Source organism: Boleophthalmus pectinirostris, unplaced genomic scaffold (assembly GCF_026225935.1).
Source record: "Boleophthalmus pectinirostris isolate CB_2022bp ecotype Guang Dong unplaced genomic scaffold, ASM2622593v1 HiC_scaffold_5, whole genome shotgun sequence".
Taxonomy (NCBI): Eukaryota; Metazoa; Chordata; class Actinopteri; order Gobiiformes; family Gobiidae; genus Boleophthalmus; species Boleophthalmus pectinirostris.
The window spans coordinates 32823127-32847466 of NW_026571404.1; the positions used below are offsets into that span (position 1 = coordinate 32823127).

Below are 24340 nucleotides of genomic sequence, written 5' to 3' on the forward strand. Positions count from 1 at the left end.
ATCCGCCAGAAAAATCGCAGTTCAATTTTTTCTTAAAATTGTTCAGCCCTACCCCGTGGAGAGAAGTTCTAGAGCACATTTAAAAGGCTCATATTACGCCATTTTCTGATCTAGGTCATAATGTTGTTTCCTCAACACAAACATACCTGGAGTTGTGTTTTGTTTCATTCGCAACAAAAGGTAAAAAGAGTTATTCACTTAAAACTACGACTTCATCACACGGTGGAATAGGGCATTTTGAACTATGGAGATGTAGACAGACTAATAAAGCAGGATTACATGTGAAAATGAAATAAAACACAAATCCAGGTATGTTGTTGAGGAGGCAACAGCTTTATAACATGGCTAAAAGCTCACACAAGTCAGTTTTGCATAATATAGAACCTTTGTAATATAGATTTCTGCTTTTAATCCATATCAAACATCATAAACGCAAAATTTATCTGTAAAATTCCATTCCACTTTTTTCCAACCCTTTACCAACAATCTCTATTCTTCTTTTCTTTATTTACCTTTACCTCTCTCTTATCTTCCAACCACAGCAGGAGCCTTCTCAGTTCTTTCTTCAGGATCTCGTGTGGCTCCTTTGTGATAATGCAGATGGAGCAGTGATAGTCTGAGTGGTGCAGTGCAGACAGGCTGGGGGCTCGGTCTGGATATAGTCTCCACTCTGCAGCTCAGGTCTCTGTAGTGAAGCCAACACTTGCTCTTTCTTGTCTCTACGTGTTGCGGTTCAATCGGACCAGTGTTCCGCCGCCATTTTCAGACCCTTGACCTTTCCGCGCTCACCCACTCGTCCCCAGACGCAGTGGAGAGAAAGTGAAGAAAGCGATGATATAAAGTCCAAAAGTTTTTGCCGTCTTGGGCCAATATTACACTATTTTCTGATCTGTTATTATGTTGTTTCCTCATCACAAACATATCTAAAGTTGTGTTTTGTTTCATTTACACATTTAACACACAAACCCTGTATATTTAGGACATGATCTCCTCTCAAACTGAAAACGCCGTGGTCCACCTTGTGATGTCATATGGTAGTACAGGAAGTGCTCCACTGTATTTTTAAAATCCATACACCTTCACTAGAGTCATTTGGATAATTTGGTGAATGAAACAAAATGCAACTCCAGGTATGTTTTTGATGAAGTAACATTATAACATGGCTTAAAGCTCAAAATAGTCTATTTTGCATTATATATGGCCTTTAAAAGTTCAGCCATACAAGGAAATGATATTTGAGAACTTTGTTTACCTTGGGAATCTCTTGTTTTAACCTGAAGCTGTAGCCTTTTAAAATCCTCCATAGTTCTTGGCGCGTACTACTGGATGTTATCGTTTAACCTGTGGCTTTTAATTGATTGACAGCTCTTGTTAATTATTCACTTTTACAGTTGTAGTCACATCCTTGTTGACCTCAGTGGGCAGGGTTATTTTTGATAATAAAGTTGTCAGTTTTGTTTAACCCTTTAGGCAAAATGAACTTCAGCCTACCTTGTCACATAATCGTTCATTTTTGCAAATTTATTTTAAATATTTATAACCTACTGGTACTCTATTATAGGTGTTTTATTTAAAGATGCATTGTGTAGCTTTTTCAGTGGAGGATCTGCCAAACTAATGCAAGCTAAGACAAAACTGTTTGATCTGTACAAACATGTGATTCTTGTATTAGTTTAACAGTTTTATGTAGAGCAAGAATGGATATTTTGTTGCTCGTGGAGGGAATTACGGTATTTCAGAAATTACAGTCTTCCATTCATATTCAGATTTTGGTTTGATTGCGATTAATCTTGCAGCTCTAGACAGAATAAATGCTCAGACACAAGACCATACAAATCATGCTGTGTTAAAAGCCAGACAATAAGTGGGTCTTTCAGATGTGACGTAAAGCACTCCACTGTGGGGGCTGTTCAGCAATGGAAGGGCAGAGCTACAGAAGCCAGAGAAGTCTCTGTCCCCCTGGTTTTAAGTCTCGTCTGAGGCACAATGAGCTGGAGTTGGCCCTTGGACCTCAGAGCACGGTGGATGGTCAATTTGAGATCTGAGATGTAGTGCGGGGCAATTTTCTTAAAGCGTACAGTTAGGCCTCCAATGATAATTACTGTATCGATTTATCATTCAATATATATAAGATCGAACATTTTGGGGCTCTGTATCTATCGCATGTACATTTTCTTTGAGCTGGTCAGGATTTTTTAGTTCTTTTTACGTAACATCATACAGTTGGACAAGTAAGTCGAACAAGTAACTTCTATGATTGGTTATAAATACAAATGAATTAGTGTTTCATTCTTCTCTATTGCAACTCATGTTTTTCTTAACAATACTGTCACTTTGAAGATGTTTTTTGGGGATTATTCTGCTTTAGAGTTACTGTGTCAGTGGCATAAATAAGGTTCTGTATTATCGTTTATTGGCAATATATCACACCCTAAAAATTTGTGACGGTGACAGGCAACCAGTCACAATATTCTGGTTGCTATGATTATGCTATTCTATGGCTGAAAAATCCTTCTCCTTGGTTTTGTGTTTAAAATGGCTCTGCTTTTTTCAGTTTTTCATTTTTGGAACCAATATCAAACACACACTTTTTTGCGTTTAAGTTATTTCCTCAAAAATGTACCTGGAGTCATGTTTTATTCACACATGTTTGAGTAAACTTGAATTATTGCTCTCATTCTTCTCCAAATCTCCAAATTCTCTGTTCCACCATGATATCATGTAATGGTAGTTTTTCAGTTAACAACTACCTTTTACATTTTGTTAAGTAAAGATGGGCAATTCCAGGACTGAATTGATCCAAATGATTCTAGGGAAAGGAACACACATCACACAGACGTTTTGAAAATGTGTGTGAACCATAGACTATACATGTGACTGGACATGGCTAACACACTAGCTGCCACGTTAAATATCCTGTTCAGATGTGTAGTATTATAACAGCTTTGTCTAACTATCATATCTGTGTTCAGATGAAAAAAATCAAAAAACACCAATCTACTGTGTTATTGCTTTGTCTGGAATGTTTAACAATATAGTATACAACCGTTCTGTCTTCATGGAGACCAAACCAGACCAGGTATTTTTGCGCTATGAAACCACCTGTAATGTAATAAATGTAAGGTACAGCTATTTAATGTCATACTGTGGAACTTTCCAGGCAACCAAAAAGTTATATAGTGCTCCTTTTAAAAGTTTGTTCGCACCATCTGAAGACAGCTTGCCTTTGATCCAGTCACGACTACACCATTTTAAACCCATGACATACAAATTTGCCATAGTTAATTTCTCTTCCATCTGTGAAACCCAAAATAGCCATCTTATATCACACAGATTTGAGTATTATAATTATTCTGTTTTGCTGATTTGTGGTTTTAGAAATACAGTATAATTATATAAATAGCCAAATATCCAAATCCAGCCAATTTCAATTGTCAGCTGGCAAAAAAACTGTTTTTGCACAATGAATAACTTTTTTGAAAACTTGACAGTAGTGTTTAGACTTTTTCATTTTTATATTGCCTAAGACTAGTAGTTTTTAAATATACTGAGGATTTTAGAGTGGTGTATTGCTGTTAAAATTTAGATTACATTTATTAAAGGGCCACAATCTCATATTCAAATATGCGTCAAGAACATGTTTTTGGCCCAGCCCACTTAGTCTTTTCTGTTGCTGTGATATTACACCATGACACACAATCAGCTGTCTGACATAGTGTCCTGTCATTGTTTCCTTAGAGTTCACTAATTCCTGTATTTGTTGCTCTTGAAAACGCACTATGACAGAGAATCAAGTGTCTGAGAGAGTGTCATGCAGTTGTTTCTCATGATCCTTAGTAACAATGCGCCTAAATGGATGACAAAAATCCTGTCTATAGCTTCTGTGTTAGATAGTACCACTGTATATATGAAAGGACATAGCTTGCTGCTGCGTTCCAAACATGGATCTAGAATAAAAACTGGATAAGGCATTCCCCCTCTTTTTTGGTTCAAGACCGACTAGCGACCACTTCATTGACCACTACTGCAGCTCCTGGGAGCTTGGGCCCAGAAAGAATTTTCCCATAGAAGCACAATGCATTTTTTGGGAATTCAAATTGCCCGTGTTTGGCTGACAGGGCATCAACAACTTTCACAAACATCGGATTTTGTAGGGATTCTTTTCTATTTTCACAACATAAACTTAAAAAAAAAAAAGTATATCCTCAAAGCACCTAAAATTTAGCTTTGTAAGACTTAGCGTATAGCATCGCCCTGAGCCCGTACTAGCTCCGCTCTAGCAGCTCTCGCTCTGATTGGTCAAAATAAGTTACAGACGTCACACGGGTGGGAGGAGCTCGCCCCTATTGAGAAAGTAAATGTAGAAGTGAAAATTTTTTGGGGGGCCATGTGCCAGTGAGCACAGGCCATTGAAAACAATACAGCGCCATCTTTGATACAGCTTCCAGATTTTATTATAGTTCTATGGTTCTTTCTGCTCCTTCTGCCCCTGGCTCCAATTGACTTACATTGGGATCTTGTCGCCCCTTTCTCTGTAACTGCTGCTGTGAGCCTTGTCATTTTGGTCTTTAAATGTTCGTATTAACCCACTTTATATAGTCCTGAATTTTCCATTTTGCTATTTTGACCCTAAATCAAGATATGAACATAAATAACGGACCAATTGGACTAGTCCACTTTTTTATACAGTATGGATAGTACACATAAACTGTATAAAGAAGTGGACTAAGGGAGTGTGACATCACCCATAGTGTTCAGCTCCACTCAGATCAACACCAGGATCATGTAGAGCAGGTTAATATGAACATTTAAGACACTCTTACTTCAGCAGTTACAGAGAGAGGGGTGAAAATTTTTCAATGTGAAGTCAATTGGAGGCAGAGTCGATGGAACTATAAAGCGTTCCCATGAACACTTCCTATTTGGAACACAGCAGCTAGTGATTTATGTTCACATTTACAGTCTTCAGTCTATGAAATGACACAACTTTTTTCTGATTTAACAGCTTTTACCATAAAATGCTTCATGTAAAGAGCATTAATCATGACAGTAAATGAATACATTAAAATCAGGTACAACCTCTTTTTAAAGATTGATTTAGCATAGTACGCAATAAACACAGCAACAGCATATCCTGAAATAAGAAATAACACAGCATTTTCCTGCGCTAGCTAGCTTCTTAATTAGCCTTAAAAATAAATGTGAATAAAACTACCACACTAAGAAAAGCATTGAAATCGCATTAGCCACGTCAGCTAATTCCTAACAGGATTTATTAATGCCTGAAAAATGAAATGAAGTGCTCCATGCCGTAGCCGTCACTGTTGACGTGTATTGACGTGTAGCTACTCTTAGCGATGGTACACTCCTTCATTCTGTAGTTATCCTGATATTGCAGATTAATTCAATTTCAGGCCTGTCCCTTTCAATTTGTCTATTCTTGGAAATGGACGAACCAATTTTTGTATCACTCTTAACTCCACGAAATCACATTTAGTCACAAAGAACATCTGACCCTTGTGAGTAGATAGAGGATTAGCAGAATACGTTTAGCCAATGGTAGGATGACCAGATTTTCAAAATAAAACACGCTCCGGTTTGAGGGAGTTGGTAATAAAATTGTGAATCGATTGCGTAATTAAGTATTATGTATTATGTGAGTATTTTGTATCATGAGGCAGTATAGTCACATCACATTTTCTTTGTGTTTTGGTCATTTTTAAGCATGCTTAAAATGTCTATTTTGTGTATTTTACCTAAACAAATGATACTGTATGCCTCTGTTTACTGTTGGCAGGGATCAAGCTGGTTAAAAATAGGGACACCAGAGACATTTCTTATATAAACTGGGACAAATCAATGGTTTTGGATAAACCCACTGGGACAGGGTACACAAAACAAAACTGGGACTGTCCCGGGGAAATACAGACATCTGGTCACTCTAGCCAATGCTGGAAGAAGAATGTAGTTTTAGTTATTACAGATACTGGAGCAGAATACTAGTAAATACTCAAGTAGTTTTTTATGATACTTTTACTTAAGGATTAAAGTAGGCCACCCCATTTAAAAATGCACTTAAAGAGTAAAAAGTACAAGTATTTTGAGCAGCAAATGTAGTGATTCTGATACTTTTTTTATGCTAAAATTTGTTTATTTATATAATTTTCCTAGCAGTTTTTAATTGACCTGTAACTTGGGCTGGTTTTATCTCCATGAATATAGAAAGCTTTGCTAAATAAAACTGTAGAATGCCCTGTCTATCTTTCAAAACCTCAACAACAGCAACACAACTATCCAAATTACCCACACTGCATTGTACTAAAAAGTAACACCAAGTAGTTACAAAACAGGAACGCCGCGCATAGACAGTGGAGAATCAGTCTGCATTTAATTATCTGGGAACACACGGGGGCCATTAAAGGCGTTGTTTACAATGACTGCGATAAACACGGATGGGACTGAGATGCTGATGTAGCTTTTAAACTTCGCTTAGTCTCGCCGGAGGGACCGAATCTGCAGCCCAAAGAGAACTGGCTCGTCCTGCTCAGACAGATACACAACACGGGCTCTCCGCTTTGAAAGATAAACATTTGACTCCCGGCCAATTACCGTCAGGAATGCTCACTCGTGACACTCCTACTGATCATTAGTGTACATAAACAAAAAGAGGAAGCAAGCTGTTACCGAGATATCTAAGCGAGCATGGTGGGCTAAAAGCAGCGGTGGAACGTAATGAAGTAAAGGTAGGAAAGTACTATGTTTAAAAGTGCACTATGTAACTTTTTGGTTTGGTTTAGTTTTGGTCTCTTGCTATGTTTGCTACTTATTTTGAATTTATTATCACCTTTTATATTGCTGCCTTTTGTTATTATAACGTATCATGATGTGTGAGCTACTGTTTCCAAAGTTTGTCAAGGTTTCAAGGTGCACAACTTTTCGGTTCATGTTCCGTCACTGGCTTGTTTCTATGGATATATCATTGCTGTGCTTGGAATGTTCCACAGTATGACAGTAAGCAGCTCTGCCTTACGTTTATTCAATTACAGGTGGTTTTATAGCTCAAAAATGCCAAGAAAAACATGCATTCTGACTGAGCAGGGTTATCTCTCCACAGATCTGACCTGTAACTTCTGGTTTGGTCTCTGTGAAGATACAAAAGGTTAAATCCTATAAGAAAGAAACTGAAAGATTCCAGGCATCTCCGTGGAGAAAAGCATTTGACGGACCCTCCACCAGAAAAGTTACACAATGCATCTTTAAGTCTTAATAGTGAAGACAAAATGAGAACTTTTAGTATTGTTCTATCTCCCTTCAGAGAAACGCCACTCTTACGCATTGAATTCCAACACATTTACACATCACATTTTTTACACTAAGCCGCGAGCTGGGTCAGAGGCTACATTTTGATATCTGCTTATCGTAATCCCTGAGATCTGTCCTCCTCCTTAGCATACTGCTCTTATGGCTGCTGCATTTCACATTGTCTGCGTGTGGGCACATAACTACCATCTCTTCCTATAATTGCACATTTGCAGTTCAGAGCTGTCAGCCCAGTTCTTAAAGGTCCCACATTACGCCAAATTGACTCTTGTGTGTTTTAAGCCAAGTTATAATATTGTGAACTCATCATAAACATAGCTGTTTTATTTCATTCACACATTTTGCGTAATCCTTTAATATTAGTTTATTAGTATTATTAGTCTTTTGTGTAGCAGTAGTTCTCAAGTTAAAGGGACAGTTCGGAATTTATTGTAGACGTGTGGTGACACTTTTTTAAATATTCCATCCAGTCCTTGTATTTGCAGAGGTCGCTGGTGCTAGGCTAGTGCGTGTCAATGACCATAGTTAGCCTGCCACTAAAAACAGTCTTACCTACTCCACAAAACACCTGAAGCAAATCTATTATTACGCCAGACTGACCATGTAAATGTCTGTGTTGATAGAATAATTTTAGAAGTAAAACCAACCTTGCATTTGAAGGATTTATGTCTGAGCAGCAGCAGCAAGTTGTACTTCCTGATAGAAAACTTGGCAGCGGCGGATTGATATATGAGAAAATAGTCCCTTAACATGTGACAAGTCATGCAATGCCAGGTTAGTTTTATTTCAAACAGTATTCTATCAACACACACATTTACATCAACAGTCTGGCGTAATAATAGATTTGCTTTGGGTGTTTTGTCGAGTGGGTTAGACTTTTTTTAGTGGAAGGCTAATTATGGCCATTGACATGCACTAGCCTAGCACCAGCAACCTCTGCAAATACAAGGACTGGATGAAATATTTTAAAAAAGTGTCTCCACACGTCTCCAACACTGAAAATGGAAATGAGGTCCTATGTCCAAAATTTTGAACTGTCCCTTTTAACGGCTGCCTTTTACATTTTTGTTAAATAGACATGGGCAATTCCAGGTCTGAAAACATCCAAATGATTGCAGAGAAAATGAACTCAGCCTAAATATGCATGGTTTGTGTGTTAAACATGTGTGAATGAAACAAAACACGACTGTGATGAGGAAAAAGCATTATAACACAGATCAGAAAATAGCATAATATGGGCCCTTTAACCCTAAGACAGTGTAATAGTGAACTACATAGCACCATTTTTCACTTTTCCTCTCAGGGCAGGCACCTCCTCTCCTTTAAGGTAAGAAATAAAGACGCTCGAGTCAGCAGTTTTCTCTGTCTCTGTTCTGACGGATCCAAAGAGACTTTTGTCAAACTGTCAAGCCCAAATTGGTTCTCAGTTCTCTGCTAAAAAAGTACCACAGGCGTTCGTTTTTTTCCTCTTTTTTTGAACTTGACAGTTGAGTTTTATTTAGGTCACCCAACTTGTATAATTACTCTTTCAGATTCAGGACAGAATTGTGTCGCTGTAAAACCTGTGTGGCTTGTGAGCGTTTTGGGCTGTTCTTAATTATGCAGTTTGGATTTGGCTCATTAGAAGGAATTATAACAGTGTTTCTTCATAATTAAAGAAGTTATTAGTGGATTTTAAATAACTGTAAAGCCCTGGATGGACCCTCCTACAGAAAAAGTTACACAATGTACTTTTAAAAAACGGCAGAATAAAAATGTAAAGTGCTTCCCCAATTTGAAACACTAGCTGCCCCTGTTATGTCAGTGTGCAGAAAATCGATATTTTAGTTTTTGGCCATATCGCTCAGATCTGGTTGAGGGTTCAATTCCTGGATGCTTCACTGTGGTTGGCAACTTCTCCTGACAGATTGCACTAATGAAGGTTGGGTCAGATGCCAAGGTCCAATGGCGATATTGAGTCAGTTGGCGAAATGGGCGAAGGCTGTGATTCGTGAACAGTTTTTGTGCTGAGTTAAATGGATCTAATGACCGATGAGAGCTGCTGATATTTTATTTTATACGTGTTTTTTTATTGAGCAATTTTTGGTGTGAGCCACGTATACTTATGAAACAGCAATAAAAAACACAATAAAAATAAATGACATGAAATAAAGTCATGCACGTTGTCTTCTCATAAAATCTCCTCATTTACTCTTCATAATACTGCCCATAAACTCACACACACAACAAAACCCTTACAAAAGATAGTCATCCTTTTGAAACATAGGCTTGGACCGAAGACCATTTGTTCATGAATAAACATGTTTTCATTTATAACCTTGCAATCATTTTCAACAAGTGAAAATAAATGATGTAATTTAAAAACATTACAAATGCATACACTACTGAGCAAAAGTTTTAGAACTTCACACTTTTTCCAGTTTTTTACTGTTTATTGTGTCATTGCACTATGAAAGGAAAGCATAGAATAAAAAAGCAATTTGAGTTGAAAAATAAATCATGGAATCAATTTACAGTCGTCCCTCACAATAACGTGGTTCACCTTTTGCGGTCTTGCTGTTTCGCATGGACTGTCGACCATTGTCAATCTCCTGCGTGGCGTGTCTCCTGTACAGTACAGAACTGAACAGTTTGCCAAATTTACATAAATGTTGGATCTCTTGAAATGTATTTCTGAAGTGCTGTATGTTTGCAAGTTTTCTCCCAGACAAAACCCACAATGTCGACGAAACGACAAAAGCATCTGCGGTTGCACCCAAAAGGCAGAGGAAAATGCAACCATCGCCCAAAAAGTTAGACTTCTAGACATGCTGAAGGAAGGTAGAAGTTACACAGCTCTAGGGCGCCATTACAGAATAAATTAATCTTTGGTTCGTTACATAAAGAAGGAGGAAAATAACATAAGGACGACAGCAGCAGTAAGTTTTAAGAAGGATGCAAAAACGGTTGGAACTGTCCTGTCTGAGAACAGTGTATAAAGTGTGTGGTGCGGGGTTTTACAGCCTTAAAACAGATATAATGATTGTAAAATATAAAGCTGACGACTTTGTGGTTTTCGCCTATTGTGGGTTATTTTTAGAACATAACCCTCGTGATAAACAAGGGACCAAAATGTATACCAAAATGTATTCTAAACTTTTGACTCATCAAAGTAGCCACATTTGGCAGATATAACAGCTGAACACATTCGTGGATCATTCATTCTTTCTACAATAGAAATATTCTTCAGAAAGTTCTTCCCAAGTCTGTTGCAGAAGTTACCATAAATGTGTGGCACTTGTAGGTTGCTTGGCTTTCACTCTTCTGTCCAGTTCATCCCAAACCAGCTCAATGGAGTATAAGTTCGGAGACTCCATGTTTTCAAGTTAACCATCTTGTTCTTTTTTTCCTGAGGTAGTTCTGGCAGAGCTTGGACTTGGACTTTTTTTTAACCTCTGTTTGTTCAGTTCTTACCTTTGTACTATTTCAAACTCTTCATTGGACTTGCACGACTTGAATTGCAATAAGTAACTGGAAAAATTCAGGTGTTCTAAACTTTTGACTGATAGTGTATATTACTGAAGTAAACATAAACAATAAACAATACTATGATAATAATACGAAACTAACCAAAACCCGTTTAAACCACAAAAACTATTCTGAATGTACAATATACTGAGACACTTTAGTACTTAGTTTGCATCTTTTAAGGAGTCATAGAGTTATTAATTTGACCTTTTACAGCTTAAATCTCATCATATAGCTAAAAAATAACCCACAAATTCTTTCTAGTGCAGAGAAAAAGCATACATAAGAAATACTGAGCCCAAAAAATATTGTTCCAGCTTTCATATGTTGATCTGTAAGTCCATATATATAGCAATTATCATGATACATACAACTCCATCTATTACATGTTAGTTTCGTCATTTACTATTGTCACGACCTGTTTTGCATTCTAAGCGTGGGCGCATATGCTACCTGTAATGTAAATTGACTTGATTGAATTATCTGTATGCACACATATGTTGTAACCCGCTCTGTCCAACGCTGAAGGTGCCTGAAGGTCACCCCCGAAGTGCGGACTCATCGAGAATCCAGAGTCCAGGAGCGCTTGGTTGCATCATTAACTTTAGTGCAGGAGAAAATTGGCTTTCAAACCGTGGCGTATATAGCTGCTCCGCCCCAGACCATCGCACTGGTCATCTCCCACAATGCCCCTCTCCTCCTTCTCCTCTTCCACCTCTGCCTCCTCCCTCCGTGTTTGTTGCATCTCTGGGGCGCATCTCATTTCTCTTTCCTTCGCTTCCTTCTTCTCCTCCTCTATTTTTCAGCTGTCAGTCAAATCCAGCAGATTACGTGGTGTCCCAGAGCTCAGAGGTTGTCTCACAGTCAAGAGTTTGTATCGTCACAAATACACAACTACAGGGACGGCAGGAAAGGAGTTGCAGTGTCATGTTGGATAATCCTGAATTTGATGTTAAAACTAATAAAAACATGTTAAAACACATTTATCATAAATTTAAGACGTCCCTCTGACTTTATTTTATGTTATTATTTCAGAACTTTTTTCAGAACACATTTAAATCAATCTTTAATATAGTCCTTATTATAGAAGGTCATTTTGGTCAGAACCAGTGCCTGAGAAAAGACTGTCTCCTGCTTTTCTTTCTCCTCTGCTCATCTCTCCTGTTTTTCTCACCTCTCTCCTCTGCACCTCTCTCCTCTCCTTTTTTCTCTACTGTTTCCTCTACTTTTCTCTCTTTCTCTCTCCTCTGCTTTTCTCTTTTCTCTTCTCTGCTTTTCTCTCCTCTCTCTGCCTTTCTCTCCTGTCTGCTTCTCTCTCCTGTCTGCCTCTCTCTCCTCTCCTCTTTTCTTTCCTTCACTGCTCTTCTGTCCTGCTCTTTTTTTCTTCTCTGGCCTCTTTCTTCTCTGCTCTTCTCTTTCCTCCTCTTCTCCTCTGCTCATCTCACCCCTCTGCTCCTCTCTCCTAGTTTTCTCTCCTCTCCTGTTTTTCTCCCCTCTCTCCTCTCCTTTTCTCTCTCCTCTCCTCTGCATTTCTCTCTCTTCTGCTTCCTCTCCTGTTTTTCTCTCCTCTCCTTTTCTCTCTCCTCTGCTCTGCGTTTCTTTCTCCTCTGCTTCCTCTCTCTCTCTCTCTGCTCTCTCTCTCTCTGCTCTCTCTCTCGCTCTCTCTCTCTCTCTCTCTCTCTGCTCTCTCTCTCTCTCTCTCTCTCTCTCTCTTCTCTCTGCTCTTCTCTCTCTCTCTCTCTCTCTCGCTCTTCTCTGCTCTTCTCTCTCTCCTCTGCTCCGCTTTCTCCTCTTCTCTTCTCTCCTCTTCCCCACTCTCTCCTCCTCTCTCCTCCCTGTGTCTCCTCAGTGGATGGGACTTCCTCACCCATTTTCTGCAGAATCGAGGAGAGGACTCAAGGAGAAGGAAGCGAGGAAGGAGAAATGAGATGCTCCCTTAGTCTTCACACTCTCCAAACATTACCAGGGTCATTTCAAAGTCCCACATTAACAGCATGCATGAAGATGGCAGCTTGGAATTGCATGAAAAAAAAAAAGCGAAGTTATTTTTAAATCGGCTGTCCTCCCTCCATGAGCTCGTGGGGTGGTCGGGAGTTTGGTTCACAACACAACAGACTAATTATAGAAGCTAGCTCGAGTAATTAGAGAGAAAATGGGTTAAAGGGATGGTTCCAGGTTTGGGGAAAGGGGGGAACACATGAAAAAATGTTGTTAGCGTTTTAGATTGGACTAAACAGCTTTGAAATGACTGCTAATCTGGGCAGGGAAACATAAATAGTAAATAATAAGAGGCTTTCTGACTTCAAAAAACCTCATACTATATATTATGTAAAGGCGTCACTGTATAATCATCTCTGAACCCAGTTCTATAATGCAAGTTTGTAATTTTCAGTACATAATATTTCCATGATAAATGAATTTCAAAGTTTGCAGTTACTTAAAAAATGGGTGTATTGGTCATATAATATATAAATACATTTTTTTTTTTAAAAAGGAAAAAAAAAATTGTAAGTTGGGGTCACCTTTTCACAGATCTGACCTGGTGGCGTCTAGGGTTGGGTATCATTACGAAGTTGCCGATACGATGCATACTTTGATACATAGGCTACGATATGATACTCAATCAATCTCATATCATATCAATCATTGATCTCAATACAATGCACTTTTGATTCGATACTATACGGTTCAATAAAACTAAAGACTAAATCATGGCTGTGATACTAAAAGTCTTTGTTAAACCACTTCTTGTGCAAAGTTAATTTGAAAAAAGCCCATTTTACTAATCAAAATGGTAAAATTGTCAAATGTGTTGCATAAATGAATTTCCTTCCTCTAAACAAGCAACAAAACTGTAGCACTGTAACAAAATAATTTACTAAAATATACCAAAAAATACTCTTGGTGTTATATCGATAGAGAAGCCCACGATATTGATACTGTATCATCACATTAAACGATTTTTACAGTTATCGATATTTTGATATTTCTGCACACCCCTAGTAGTGTCATCTGCTTGTTTTCATGGAGATGGATAAGTTTTAATAAAATACTGTGTAAATTCACTCGAGTCAAGTCTATAACATCTCTATGGAGACAAACTGTTGACAGACCCTCAATCAGGAAAGTTACATAGTCGGGATGTAACAATATTCAAATCTCTCTATACGATATTTTCATGATATACATCCAACGGTACGATATTTATTGCGATATTTTGTATACGCTAACAAAATTGTGAAAATGCAACTTTTTCCTTTCAAAATGCCTTGACGAGACTTTTGTTCTGTCATAAACCAAAGAATTAAGATTTAAAAGTGCCTAAAAATTATGATTCTGATTATTTTTTGTATTACTTTTTACGTAGTCTGCACTGTAATGGAGCAAAGGATCATGGTATATGTAGTTCACTCAGTTTTTTTTTTTTTTAAACTATTACTGGACCAAACAATGAATTTAAGCAAAGAGACTTGTAATTCGATATATTGTGATGGCCCACGATATTATTGTGAGACTTTACAATAGATAGATACAATATTACGATAATTTAGTTATTGTTACATCCTGTATACATAGTGCAGCATTTTTTTTTATTTATTTCATAGCGACAATGAACATCTGTACAGTGTAAATATGACAGATTATAAAAAAACTACTTTCCATCTGTTGTTCCTAGGCAGGTGACACAGAATAATACAAAATACAAAACAGTTACACAACAACACCTTTAAGATTATCATGTTACTTTTTAGACTTTATTTTGTTTTTGTTTGTTTCTGTTCCACAAATAGTATTTTTTGTCATTCCTCAAATATCTTGTGTGATGTTAGTTTACCTCCAGGGTGGTCTTCTCCAAACATCTCATCTGCCCATTGATGAAAAGCGGATTGCCTCTGTTTACTGTTTGTACTGTAGATTCCTCTCAGGGCTGAGTCACTGATGACCAGCTTGAGTTTGCATCCCAAAGAAACAAAGGGGGGGTTTGAGTCACGCTCCTCTGACTCATGGTGCAGCACATTTGCCTTCTCTGCACTTACCGGCTACACCACCTGTCCACTCTTTCCCTAAGACTTTAAAGGACTTATATTATGCAAAACTGACTCTTGTGAACTTTAGGTCATGTTATAATGCTGTTACCTCTTTAAAAACATACCTGGAGTTGTGTTTTGTTTCATTCACACAGTTTGAGTAACCCTCTACAAACCTTTGTGATGACATGAAGCAGTAGTTTTTAAGTTTATAACTACCTTTTTACCCTTTGTTTAGTAAAGATTGGCAGTTTTAGGGCTGGAATTATCCAAATGATTCTAGTAAAGGTGCATGGAGTTTAAACAACACTGCAAATTTCTCTGATCTGGCCAAGATTTTAAAACTTATATCAGTGTATTCATCTTCTTTTCAGATTTATTATCTACTTGCTAGTTTTGAGACTCCTTAATGCTAGTCTAGAGGTAATTTATTTTAAGATAACTTGTCAAGTAAAACTATCTTGCTGCATGAACAGAGCATTTCACTACTTTTAAGTCATTTGCTGATTGATTTAAGTGTTTATATCTTAAATTATAGCCAAGCTTTTTTGCAGTGTACAGTTTTCCATTTGAGAGAAGAACTCAGCAGGATTTGTGAGTTAAACATGTGTGAATGAAACTAAACACAGTTCCGGGTATGTTTTTGATGACATTATAATATACACAGTAGATCAGAAAAGCTTAATATAGGTCATTTTAAACAAGACATGAGTTATCTTATGTCTCTACACTTAAATAGGATAACCTAAATTGGCTGTGGTCCTTTGAGGCAGCTGGTGTCCATACACACCCCCTGGGCCTTTTGTTTTGGTGACCCCTCTGACCTGATGTTCCCAGCATGGCCCCCTTTTAGCCACGGACACTCACAGCACCCAGCCCCAAACACAGCGCTGACTGTCCAACCTGCGGATCCACAAACAATAGAGTTTTACAATGCGGTATTGTTGGCTTCCGGTTAGCGTTACTGATGGTAGTTAATTATACGGCGGGGAAATCAAGAAGGGGAACAACTAATGTCCATTAAACACAAACAAAAAGATGATTGTTAGCTTCATCTACTTAGGCTTTTGGAATCACACCAAAGTGAAAGGTAATTTTGTTTTGGAGATAAATGACTTACTTGTGTATTAAAGTAGAGTAGATGCTTCTAGTCCCTATGCCATAAGCAAACTTTATAAAACTGAAAGAAAACTTTACTCTTGTGAGCTTTAAGCCATATTATAATGTTACCTCATCAAAAACATACCCGGTGTTTTGTTTCATTCACATTTGTTTGAGTTAGGGATGGACATTCGATTAAATTTTCTTAATCAAACGTCGGGAGAATTAACAATTGATTATCGATTAATCATTATTATTACTATTACTACTGCATAAATAAACTCAACTTTACAACATATAAACCATAACCACAATAGAGCCACATCAGCCCGTTTGACATTATGATGTGTTTAATGCAGCTTTGACACATTTGTTTACGTCTCACAGAAGTTAAACTTAAAACCACCACCATTTGTATAAACTGTAAACAGTGGAAAAGGACAGCTCTTTCCTTGTGCGCTGATGTGCTTTTAATGAGCTTTTGTCAACTCAGTGGAATATGAGTGTTCTCTCTGTGACAGAGCGATGTTGATGATTATGATGGTGAGTCTGTTCTGTGTGTATATCGCACTGGAGATGGTTCATGTTTTCAGAGATCAGACGTGTGCAGGTTTAGCACAGCTCTTTATTTAACAGGCATTTCACTCACTTTATTTATGTTGGTCACTTATTTATTTTCGCTACTGTTGTGATGAAAAGACTGAAAAGTGTTTGTCTTTTGGATGTATGCGCACTTAACTGTTGCTCTAACAGGGATACTGCGTTTACATGCACCATGACGAAACAGGGATACTTAAAAAACCCGATCATAACTGGGAAACTGATGTGCAGTAAACACACTTATTGAGTGGTATGGCCTCGTCTCCTTACGTTACGCAAAGCAACCCACATTCAGTTTTTCGATTTAAAAATGAATGTGATCGACAAACTTCTTAACGATCAATTATCAATTATTTGACTAATCATACCCATCCCTAGTTTGAGTAATTATTTATTGTTAGTCTGTCTGCATCTCCAAAGCTCAAAATGCTCTGTTGCACCTTGTGATGTCATGAAGCAGTAGTTTTCAAATTAATTGCAACCTTTTAACTTTTGTTCAATAAAGATTGGCAATTCTAGAATTGAAATGATCCAAATGATTGTAGTGAAAGTGTATGGAGTTTAAAAACACAGTGGAGCACTTTCTTTATTACCAACAATTCTTATAACAGTTGCAATGCTTGTGTGAAAAATAGCTATTAGATATTCTCCCCAAATCGTTCAGCCCTACTTTGTTTTATTTATCACAAAGGAAATCCAAGCAGTCTAGAAAGTTTTTGTTGTGTGAAAACGTATCCAGATGTATAAGATAACTGCGGCATCCATCTTGGTGCTGTTTGTGGAGTTTGTGCTGCAGCTGTAATGAAGGGTGACCTTTTACTCTCAAGGTGCTACAGCTAAATGTTGTTTTGTCTTCAGGGAGTTCAGTTTAGAGCAGGTCTGATTCTCAAACCATGCGTCACTATCTGAAGACATGAAAATGCAAATACTGCGCTTTTCTAAGACCTATAGGCAAGCCTGTATTCACGTGTTATTAATGGACCCTTATGTAATTCAGTTAAATGTTGTCGTTTTTGCCCCAGTATAGATATATTGTAAATGTATTTCTTAAGGTCAGCAAAAAGACAGTTGTATGCATCTACATCTTATTATCAAGTGTTTTATCATCCGTGAACCAAAGAGTGCGCAGTTAGAATGCTAGCTGTTGTCATTAGCATTACCACGAACTTCTCTCTGACCTTTTGATAGTTGTAAATAATTAGCTATTGTAAAAGCAGCTCTTAATGTCTAAATAAGACAGCTGTGCGCAGTCTACATCTAATTATTATAACTTTTTTTTAGCATTTGTGAACCAGAAAGTGTGCAGTTTGCATGCTAGTTCTTAGCTGCTGCTCTGGCCTCTGAAAGTTGTGAATAATTAGGAAGCTATTGTAAAAAATATCTCTTAAGGTTAAAATAAGACAGCTCTGTGCCATCTACTTTTAACTATAAAGCTTTTATTGACGACGAACCAGGAAGTGTGCAGTTTGCATGCTAGTTCTTAGCTGCTGCTCTGGCCTCTGAAAGTTGTGAATAATTTGGAAGCTATGGTAAAAAACACCTCTTAAGGTTAAAATAAGACAGCTCTGTGCAGTCTACTTTTAACTATAAAGCTTTTATCGATGACGAACCAGGAAGTGCGCAGTTAGAATGCTAGTTGTTGTTGTTAGCATACTGTGAAGGCAAAACTCTGCTCTGGCCTCTGAAAGTTGTGAATAATTAGGAAGCTACTGCAAAAAACAGCTCTTAAGGTTAAAATAAGACAACTCTCTGCAGTCTACATCTAATTATCAATCTTTTATCGACCACGAACCAAGAAGTGCGCAGTTAGCATGACTATGAACTCCACTCTGACCTTTTGATAGTTGTGAATAATTATTTAGCTATTGTAAAAGCAGCTCTTAATGTCTAAATAAGACAGCTGTGTGCAGTCTACATCTAATTATAACTTTTTTTCGTTCGTGAACCAGGAAGTCTGCAGTTTGAATGCTAGTTGTTGTTAACATTACTGCGATGGCAAATCTGCTCTGGTTTCTGAAAATTGTGAATAATTAGGAAACTAGGAATGTGTTACAAAAGCGAGGACTAACTGCAAACCTTTTAACAACAAAGAAAAGTCTCTAAATGGTTCTACAAAGTGCTGCTTCTAAATTTAGACACCAAATGCTTCTAGTTCGTTTTTTCTTTGCATTGGACTGGAGCGCTTTTTTGCTGTGTTCCAGTTTTCCTGTCAGCTTAAACCAGTGTGGACCATCTGCCAGTCTTCTCGGTCTCTGGTGTGTCAGTGGGCTGCGAGCTGCGGCTCTCGATGTGTTGACAGCAGCAGTTAGCAGTTAGCATAGTGCCGGCCTGAGCTGAAATGTCATTCTGGAAGCAGGCGTCTGATTACTGTGACGACAGAGAGGAATGAGGACAGGGACATGATGCTGTTATCACTGAGGCTCATACACAAACACAGGGAAATGAGAAACCTGTGATTACACGCAATTACAGCGTTCCTTCACTTCCTCTGACTGTCTGACCTCTCTCTCGGTCTCTTGCAGTCTTTCATATTCTCTCCAAGTGTCTCTCAGTCTCTCTGTTTTGAAAAATCAGATCCTAATCGATGCTAAAACTGATATCTGGACTAGATACTCATTTGAACAGGTATCAATTTGGGCTTTTTTTGCACACACAGATTACAATTTTAATTCATTTTAATCAACGTCAGAGCTGATTTCAAACAGGCGAAGCTCTTTACATTTACTAAACCACCTTAAAAGCTACATTTGTACAGATATCGAATTGTAATTGCACATTAACCTTGCTTTGCAAGTAAGAAAGTCAGGAGTAAACTTGTTTCTCTTTTTTTTCCCTTTTTTTTATTCCTATGAAAACACAAAAAAGTCATATTCACAGGACAGAAATGAATCTTTCCTGAAGAGCTTTAGAATGATTTTGAGCTGTATCAGAACAAGTATAAGAGAACATAGACTAGTATACGCCCATGGACCACTATGGAACCTACCTGGACCACTGAGGAATTACATGGATATAAGACCACATGGGATTGTAAAAGAAAGTAGTGTATGATGATTTAGTGTTGAAAATGGCACTCTATGGTCTAAAGAAATTGTGTTTTTTATTATCATCTTGGTGTTGGAATCGGTATTGTATTGAGTCTATTCCTTTGCATCGAATCAAGTATCGTAAACACTCTCCTCTGTCCGCAGATGTTCCTGACCGTGTACCTCAGTAACAATGACCAGCACTTCACTGAGGTCCCCGTTACCCCGGAGACGCTGTGCCGCGATGTGGTGGAGCTGTGCAAAGAGCCGGGAGAGATGGACTGTCACCTGGCCGAAGTGTGGAGAGGATCTGGTGAGTCTGTCAAATATCACACAAGATCACACACCTCAAAGACATCTGGAGATTAACACAATAATAAAGGCAAAAATGCATTAGTCTTATGTAAGATTTTTCAGTAGCCATAAATGCCCTGGTCTAGACTGACAGAAGTGAAGCTGTGGATCTGTGCCATTGGTCACTCAGACAACCACCAACTCTCACACACCACATTTATACTAGGCAAAGTGGATCTCAATAATATCTAATCTAAAAAGTAAAATCAATCTGTACTCCAAAAATAGTACATTTAAATATTAAGTGTCATTTTGTGTCATTTTGTTTATGTCATATTAACTTTAAAGATCCTGTATTACACAAAATTGACTCTTGGGAGGTTTTAGCCATGTTATAATGTTGTCACCTCCTCAAAAACATCCCCAGAATTGTGTTTTGTTTCCTTTGCACATGTTTGAATAATCCTGGTTTATTAATTTGTCTACATCTCTAAAGCTGTAAATGCTCTGTTCCACTTTGTGATGTCACGAAGTGGTAGTTTTCAAGCTACATTTTACCTTTTAGTTCAGTAGAAACTGGCAATTCTAAGGCCTTAAATCATCCAAATGATTCTACTGAAGGTGTATGGAGTTTAAAAACACAGTAGAGCACTTGTATTACCACATAACATCACAACAGAGTGGAACAGTTTGAAAGAGAACTTATCCTAAATATGCAGGATTTGTGTGTTTAAACGTGTGAATTAAAACAAAACACAATTCCAGGTATGTTTGTGATGAGGAAACAATAGTATAACACAGATCAGAAAATAGCGTAATATATGGCCTTTAATAAGTTGGATTTTTGTAAGGCTTGTCACATGGGAATAATAAATAAACACTGATAATAAGTCAAATGTAACATTGAGATATGACAATGTTTGTACCAGTCTATACGCGTGAGGGATGCGTGTGTGTGCTTGCCTTTAAAAGCTGTTCTGCATCTAAATGAGGCAAGTCTGTAATCCCCATACTAAACAGATACTGAGACATGTTTCCCTGAGGTCACAGGAGGGTTTTGGCTTCTCTTTCTGCCATGATGAAGAGTTGGTACATAATCACAATCTGACTCAAGTGGCATGGTTTTGCAGCCGTTGCCATGGAGATGGTGCCATAAGCTGGGGAAAGTGCCAATTATTGTGCTGGAGTACTTCCTCAAGTGTCCTAAAAGGAGCCCGCTCACTCCTGACGAGGCTCATAAGGTTTAGAGCCAACTGGCTGTACCCATCTGTCCTCCACCACCATAGAGCACTGCATTCACACTGTGCTCAGGTCATAGATGGTGTAAAGAAGTGTGACGTCATCCATAGTGTCCTGCTCCAGTCAAATGAAGCTCACGAGTTTAGCAGAACAGAATGCAAAATGGATATAAACAACACATTTTGAGAATGTTGTGATCAATACAAGCACTCAGGGTCCTATTTAGGAGTTCAGGAAATTTTCAACAAAAAAGGTGAGTAACTAACTGAAAAACAACTCGCTAGCTTATGACGTTCATTTTATGTGTGAGAGACTTGATTAAGCGTACAAATCATCTCACCTGATGTAGTTCCAAGTTTCTGTCAGATTGTGTTAGTATGAAGCTCAGATTAAGTCTTAGTTGAGTAACAGACCTTCTAACGGAGTAGTGCTTGCAGTTAGCTTCACACCGAGGAATGTTAATGACATCAGCTGCGAAGTATCAATAGCAGAGTTCCATGTTAGGAATAGGAATTGTTTATGGACAAAACGGCAAAATAAAAACCCCAGGTTCATGTAGAGCGGGTTAATACAAAAGTTTTAAGAGCAAAAAGACAAGGCTCACTGCAGCAGTTCCAAAGAGAGGGGTTTTCTCAATACAAAGTGAACTGGAGCCAGATTCAATGGAGCCTGAAACACGCCCATGCTCACTTCCTATTTGGGAGCTAGCTGGGTTAGCTAGGTCCATTTATGCAGTCTGTGGTTTAGGACTAGTGTCTCTATGTATTTTCAAAGGAAATAAAAACTACTGTAATGTAAAATGAATAGATAATATGTTACAATCTTACTTTTTTTTATTAGATAGCAGTTTTCACCATACATTACATAATGTTAAGAGCATTCTTGACAAGAATAAATTCAAATCAGACAAATCAAATCACTGAGTTGTTTGACAGCCAGCCCTCTGCCCTTTTATGTACCACGTTGATTAGATGTCTGTCTTGTTTATGTCAAGGAAATGAATATTGAATTTGTTTTTTATAAGGTGATAAAAAAAATTGAAAATCAATACGAGGCAAAATAAAACATGATATGACCCAGCGTTATGACTGCATCCTAATTGGCTGTGATTTTTCATTGCATTAACACACTGAAATCACTTTAAGTGCAGTGAAGACTTTTGTGAGGAGTGAATAATGCACTTTTGGCTCAGAAATAGATTTAGTAATTGACAGCAGATCACAGAAGCGTTCCCCAGGTTCCTCTGACAGCTGCAGATCATAAACTCACTCTTCTTCTTCTTCTATGGTCAGGAAGTGTCAGGGCTACACCGCAGTCTGTATTTCCTCTGCTCCTCGTCAGTCCAGTGCTTGTGGTTGTATACAGTATGAGAGAGATGGAATTTTCATGACCACACAACACGAGACTGGTTCCACGAGAACAAGACCTTTTTTTTAATTTGTATTTTTTTTATCTTTTCTTTTTATTTATATATTTTAACTTTAATTAATTAGATTAAATGTTATATATTTTTGTCATATTGAAATGCACTTAACCCCCTTTAACTTTTTTGTCCAAGCCAAATGTAAAAGTATGAAAAAAAGAATCTCAAAAGATCATTTTTGTGGCAGATCTTGTCCCATCCCTAAAATCTACAGCGTGTGAATATTTAGTTTTGTTTTATGACAGAGCGCTCGGTGGGAGATGGAGAAAGGATGCTGGATGTGCTGCAGAGATGGGGGCAGCATCGAGCTGAAGTCAGATTCTTCCTACGCCACAACCGGGCCCCAAGCCGAGACTCAGGTGAGTTTGTGCTGTGTCCTCTCCACAAACACATGAACCACACACAGAAGTCACACAGAAGTCACGTGGCAGGTCTCTGGCTGTTCCTGTCCCTTGAGAAAAGACATCTGACACCCGTGTGCTAAAGTCCTGAGATGCCTGAAGTCTCACAGTGTACACACAGACACAACAGCTCATTTAACTAAACCTGTTAATGACTTTATTTGTTAGCTTTGAAAAACAAAAAAAAACACCACTACTTATTTCTGTTTTTGTAACTAGTAGATTTCACACTTGAAATAGGTTAACTATGTTGAAAACTACAATATCTGATTTAAATGTTCTGTGTTTCAAAATAATACTTATGCAGCCATAAAACTGTTTATTTTATTATTTTTGATAACAGGATTTGATAAAAAAAATTGTCCCATTATATTGATTTACAAGGTGGCTGGAAATCACAGGATACCTCAGATACGATACAATACTTAGCTTACAATATGTACATTGATAAATATGTTCGATAATATTACAAACATGGTGAAACATATATATTACATGGGCTAACCTGACAAGTATCAGTGTATTTAGAAACATGTATCTGATTTTTATGGGTTTAAGAACATTAAAAATCTATAATCCAGATCTAATCATCATTTTGGTGGTTTTGAAAGTTGCGTTAACACAGTAATGCACAACTAGCATGCTAATGGCGCACCAGCATTACATCTTAGATTGCAGACGATACAAATGCTTTATAATTTGATGTAGACAGAGAGCACAGGCATAATCAGTTTGTAAACACAATATAGAGTATTGTAGAGTATTGTAGAGTATTGTAGAGTATTGTAGAGTATTGTAGAGTATTGTAGAGTATTGTAGAGCATTGTAGAGCATTGTAGAGCATTGTAGAGCATTGTAGAGCATTGTGGAGGTAAGCAGAGCCTCTCTCTCAGACTGGTCTTACATAACTGCTCCACTGCCCCTCACAGCATGAGTCTGGCTCAGGGATTACAGGTCTGTTTTCCCTTCCTGTTATCTCAGCCACGTCTTGTTTTCCCACACTGTTTATTAGCTGAGTTTGCTCTTTTTGAACTAAGATTTTCATTTTCGTCTATATCCTGTTCTGTCTTATGGTGGCTTTGCTGTGCTTTGATGTTCTGAAGTGAATTTGTGCGAGGTAGAAACAGGTAATTTAATAATTTGAGGTTATAGCTTGGTTATTGTGAGTACATTCATTTAATATGGTGAGTTGTTCTCTCAATGTATTCCATATAAAACATGATTTGATATGAAAAATTACCGTGTTGGTACCTGATTTAAGTTTTTTGTAGTCCAGATAATACTCTTTGTGTCACGCATTGTATTGGGGAATTTAATACAAAGAAAAAAATACATGTTTTCTTCTTATTATTAATCAGTGTCAAAGTACGAAATGAGCATTTGTCAGATTTTTCTTGTAAG

The 24340-nt window shown here is 37.7% G+C and overlaps 1 protein-coding gene across 4 annotated transcripts in view; it reads left to right on the top strand.

The window, feature by feature from the left end:
* The window catches only part of tp53bp2a (tumor protein p53 binding protein, 2a), a 62699-nt gene that overhangs the window by 12585 nt on the left and 25774 nt on the right, over positions 1-24340 (top strand). For all 4 annotated transcript variants that reach the window (XM_055162981.1, XM_055162980.1, XM_055162982.1 and 1 more), the window contains exons 3-4: positions 19748-19895; positions 22784-22897. In XM_055162981.1, coding sequence (XP_055018956.1) covers positions 19748-19895; positions 22784-22897 — 262 coding nt within the window. The remainder of the gene's footprint in view (positions 1-19747; positions 19896-22783; positions 22898-24340) is intronic.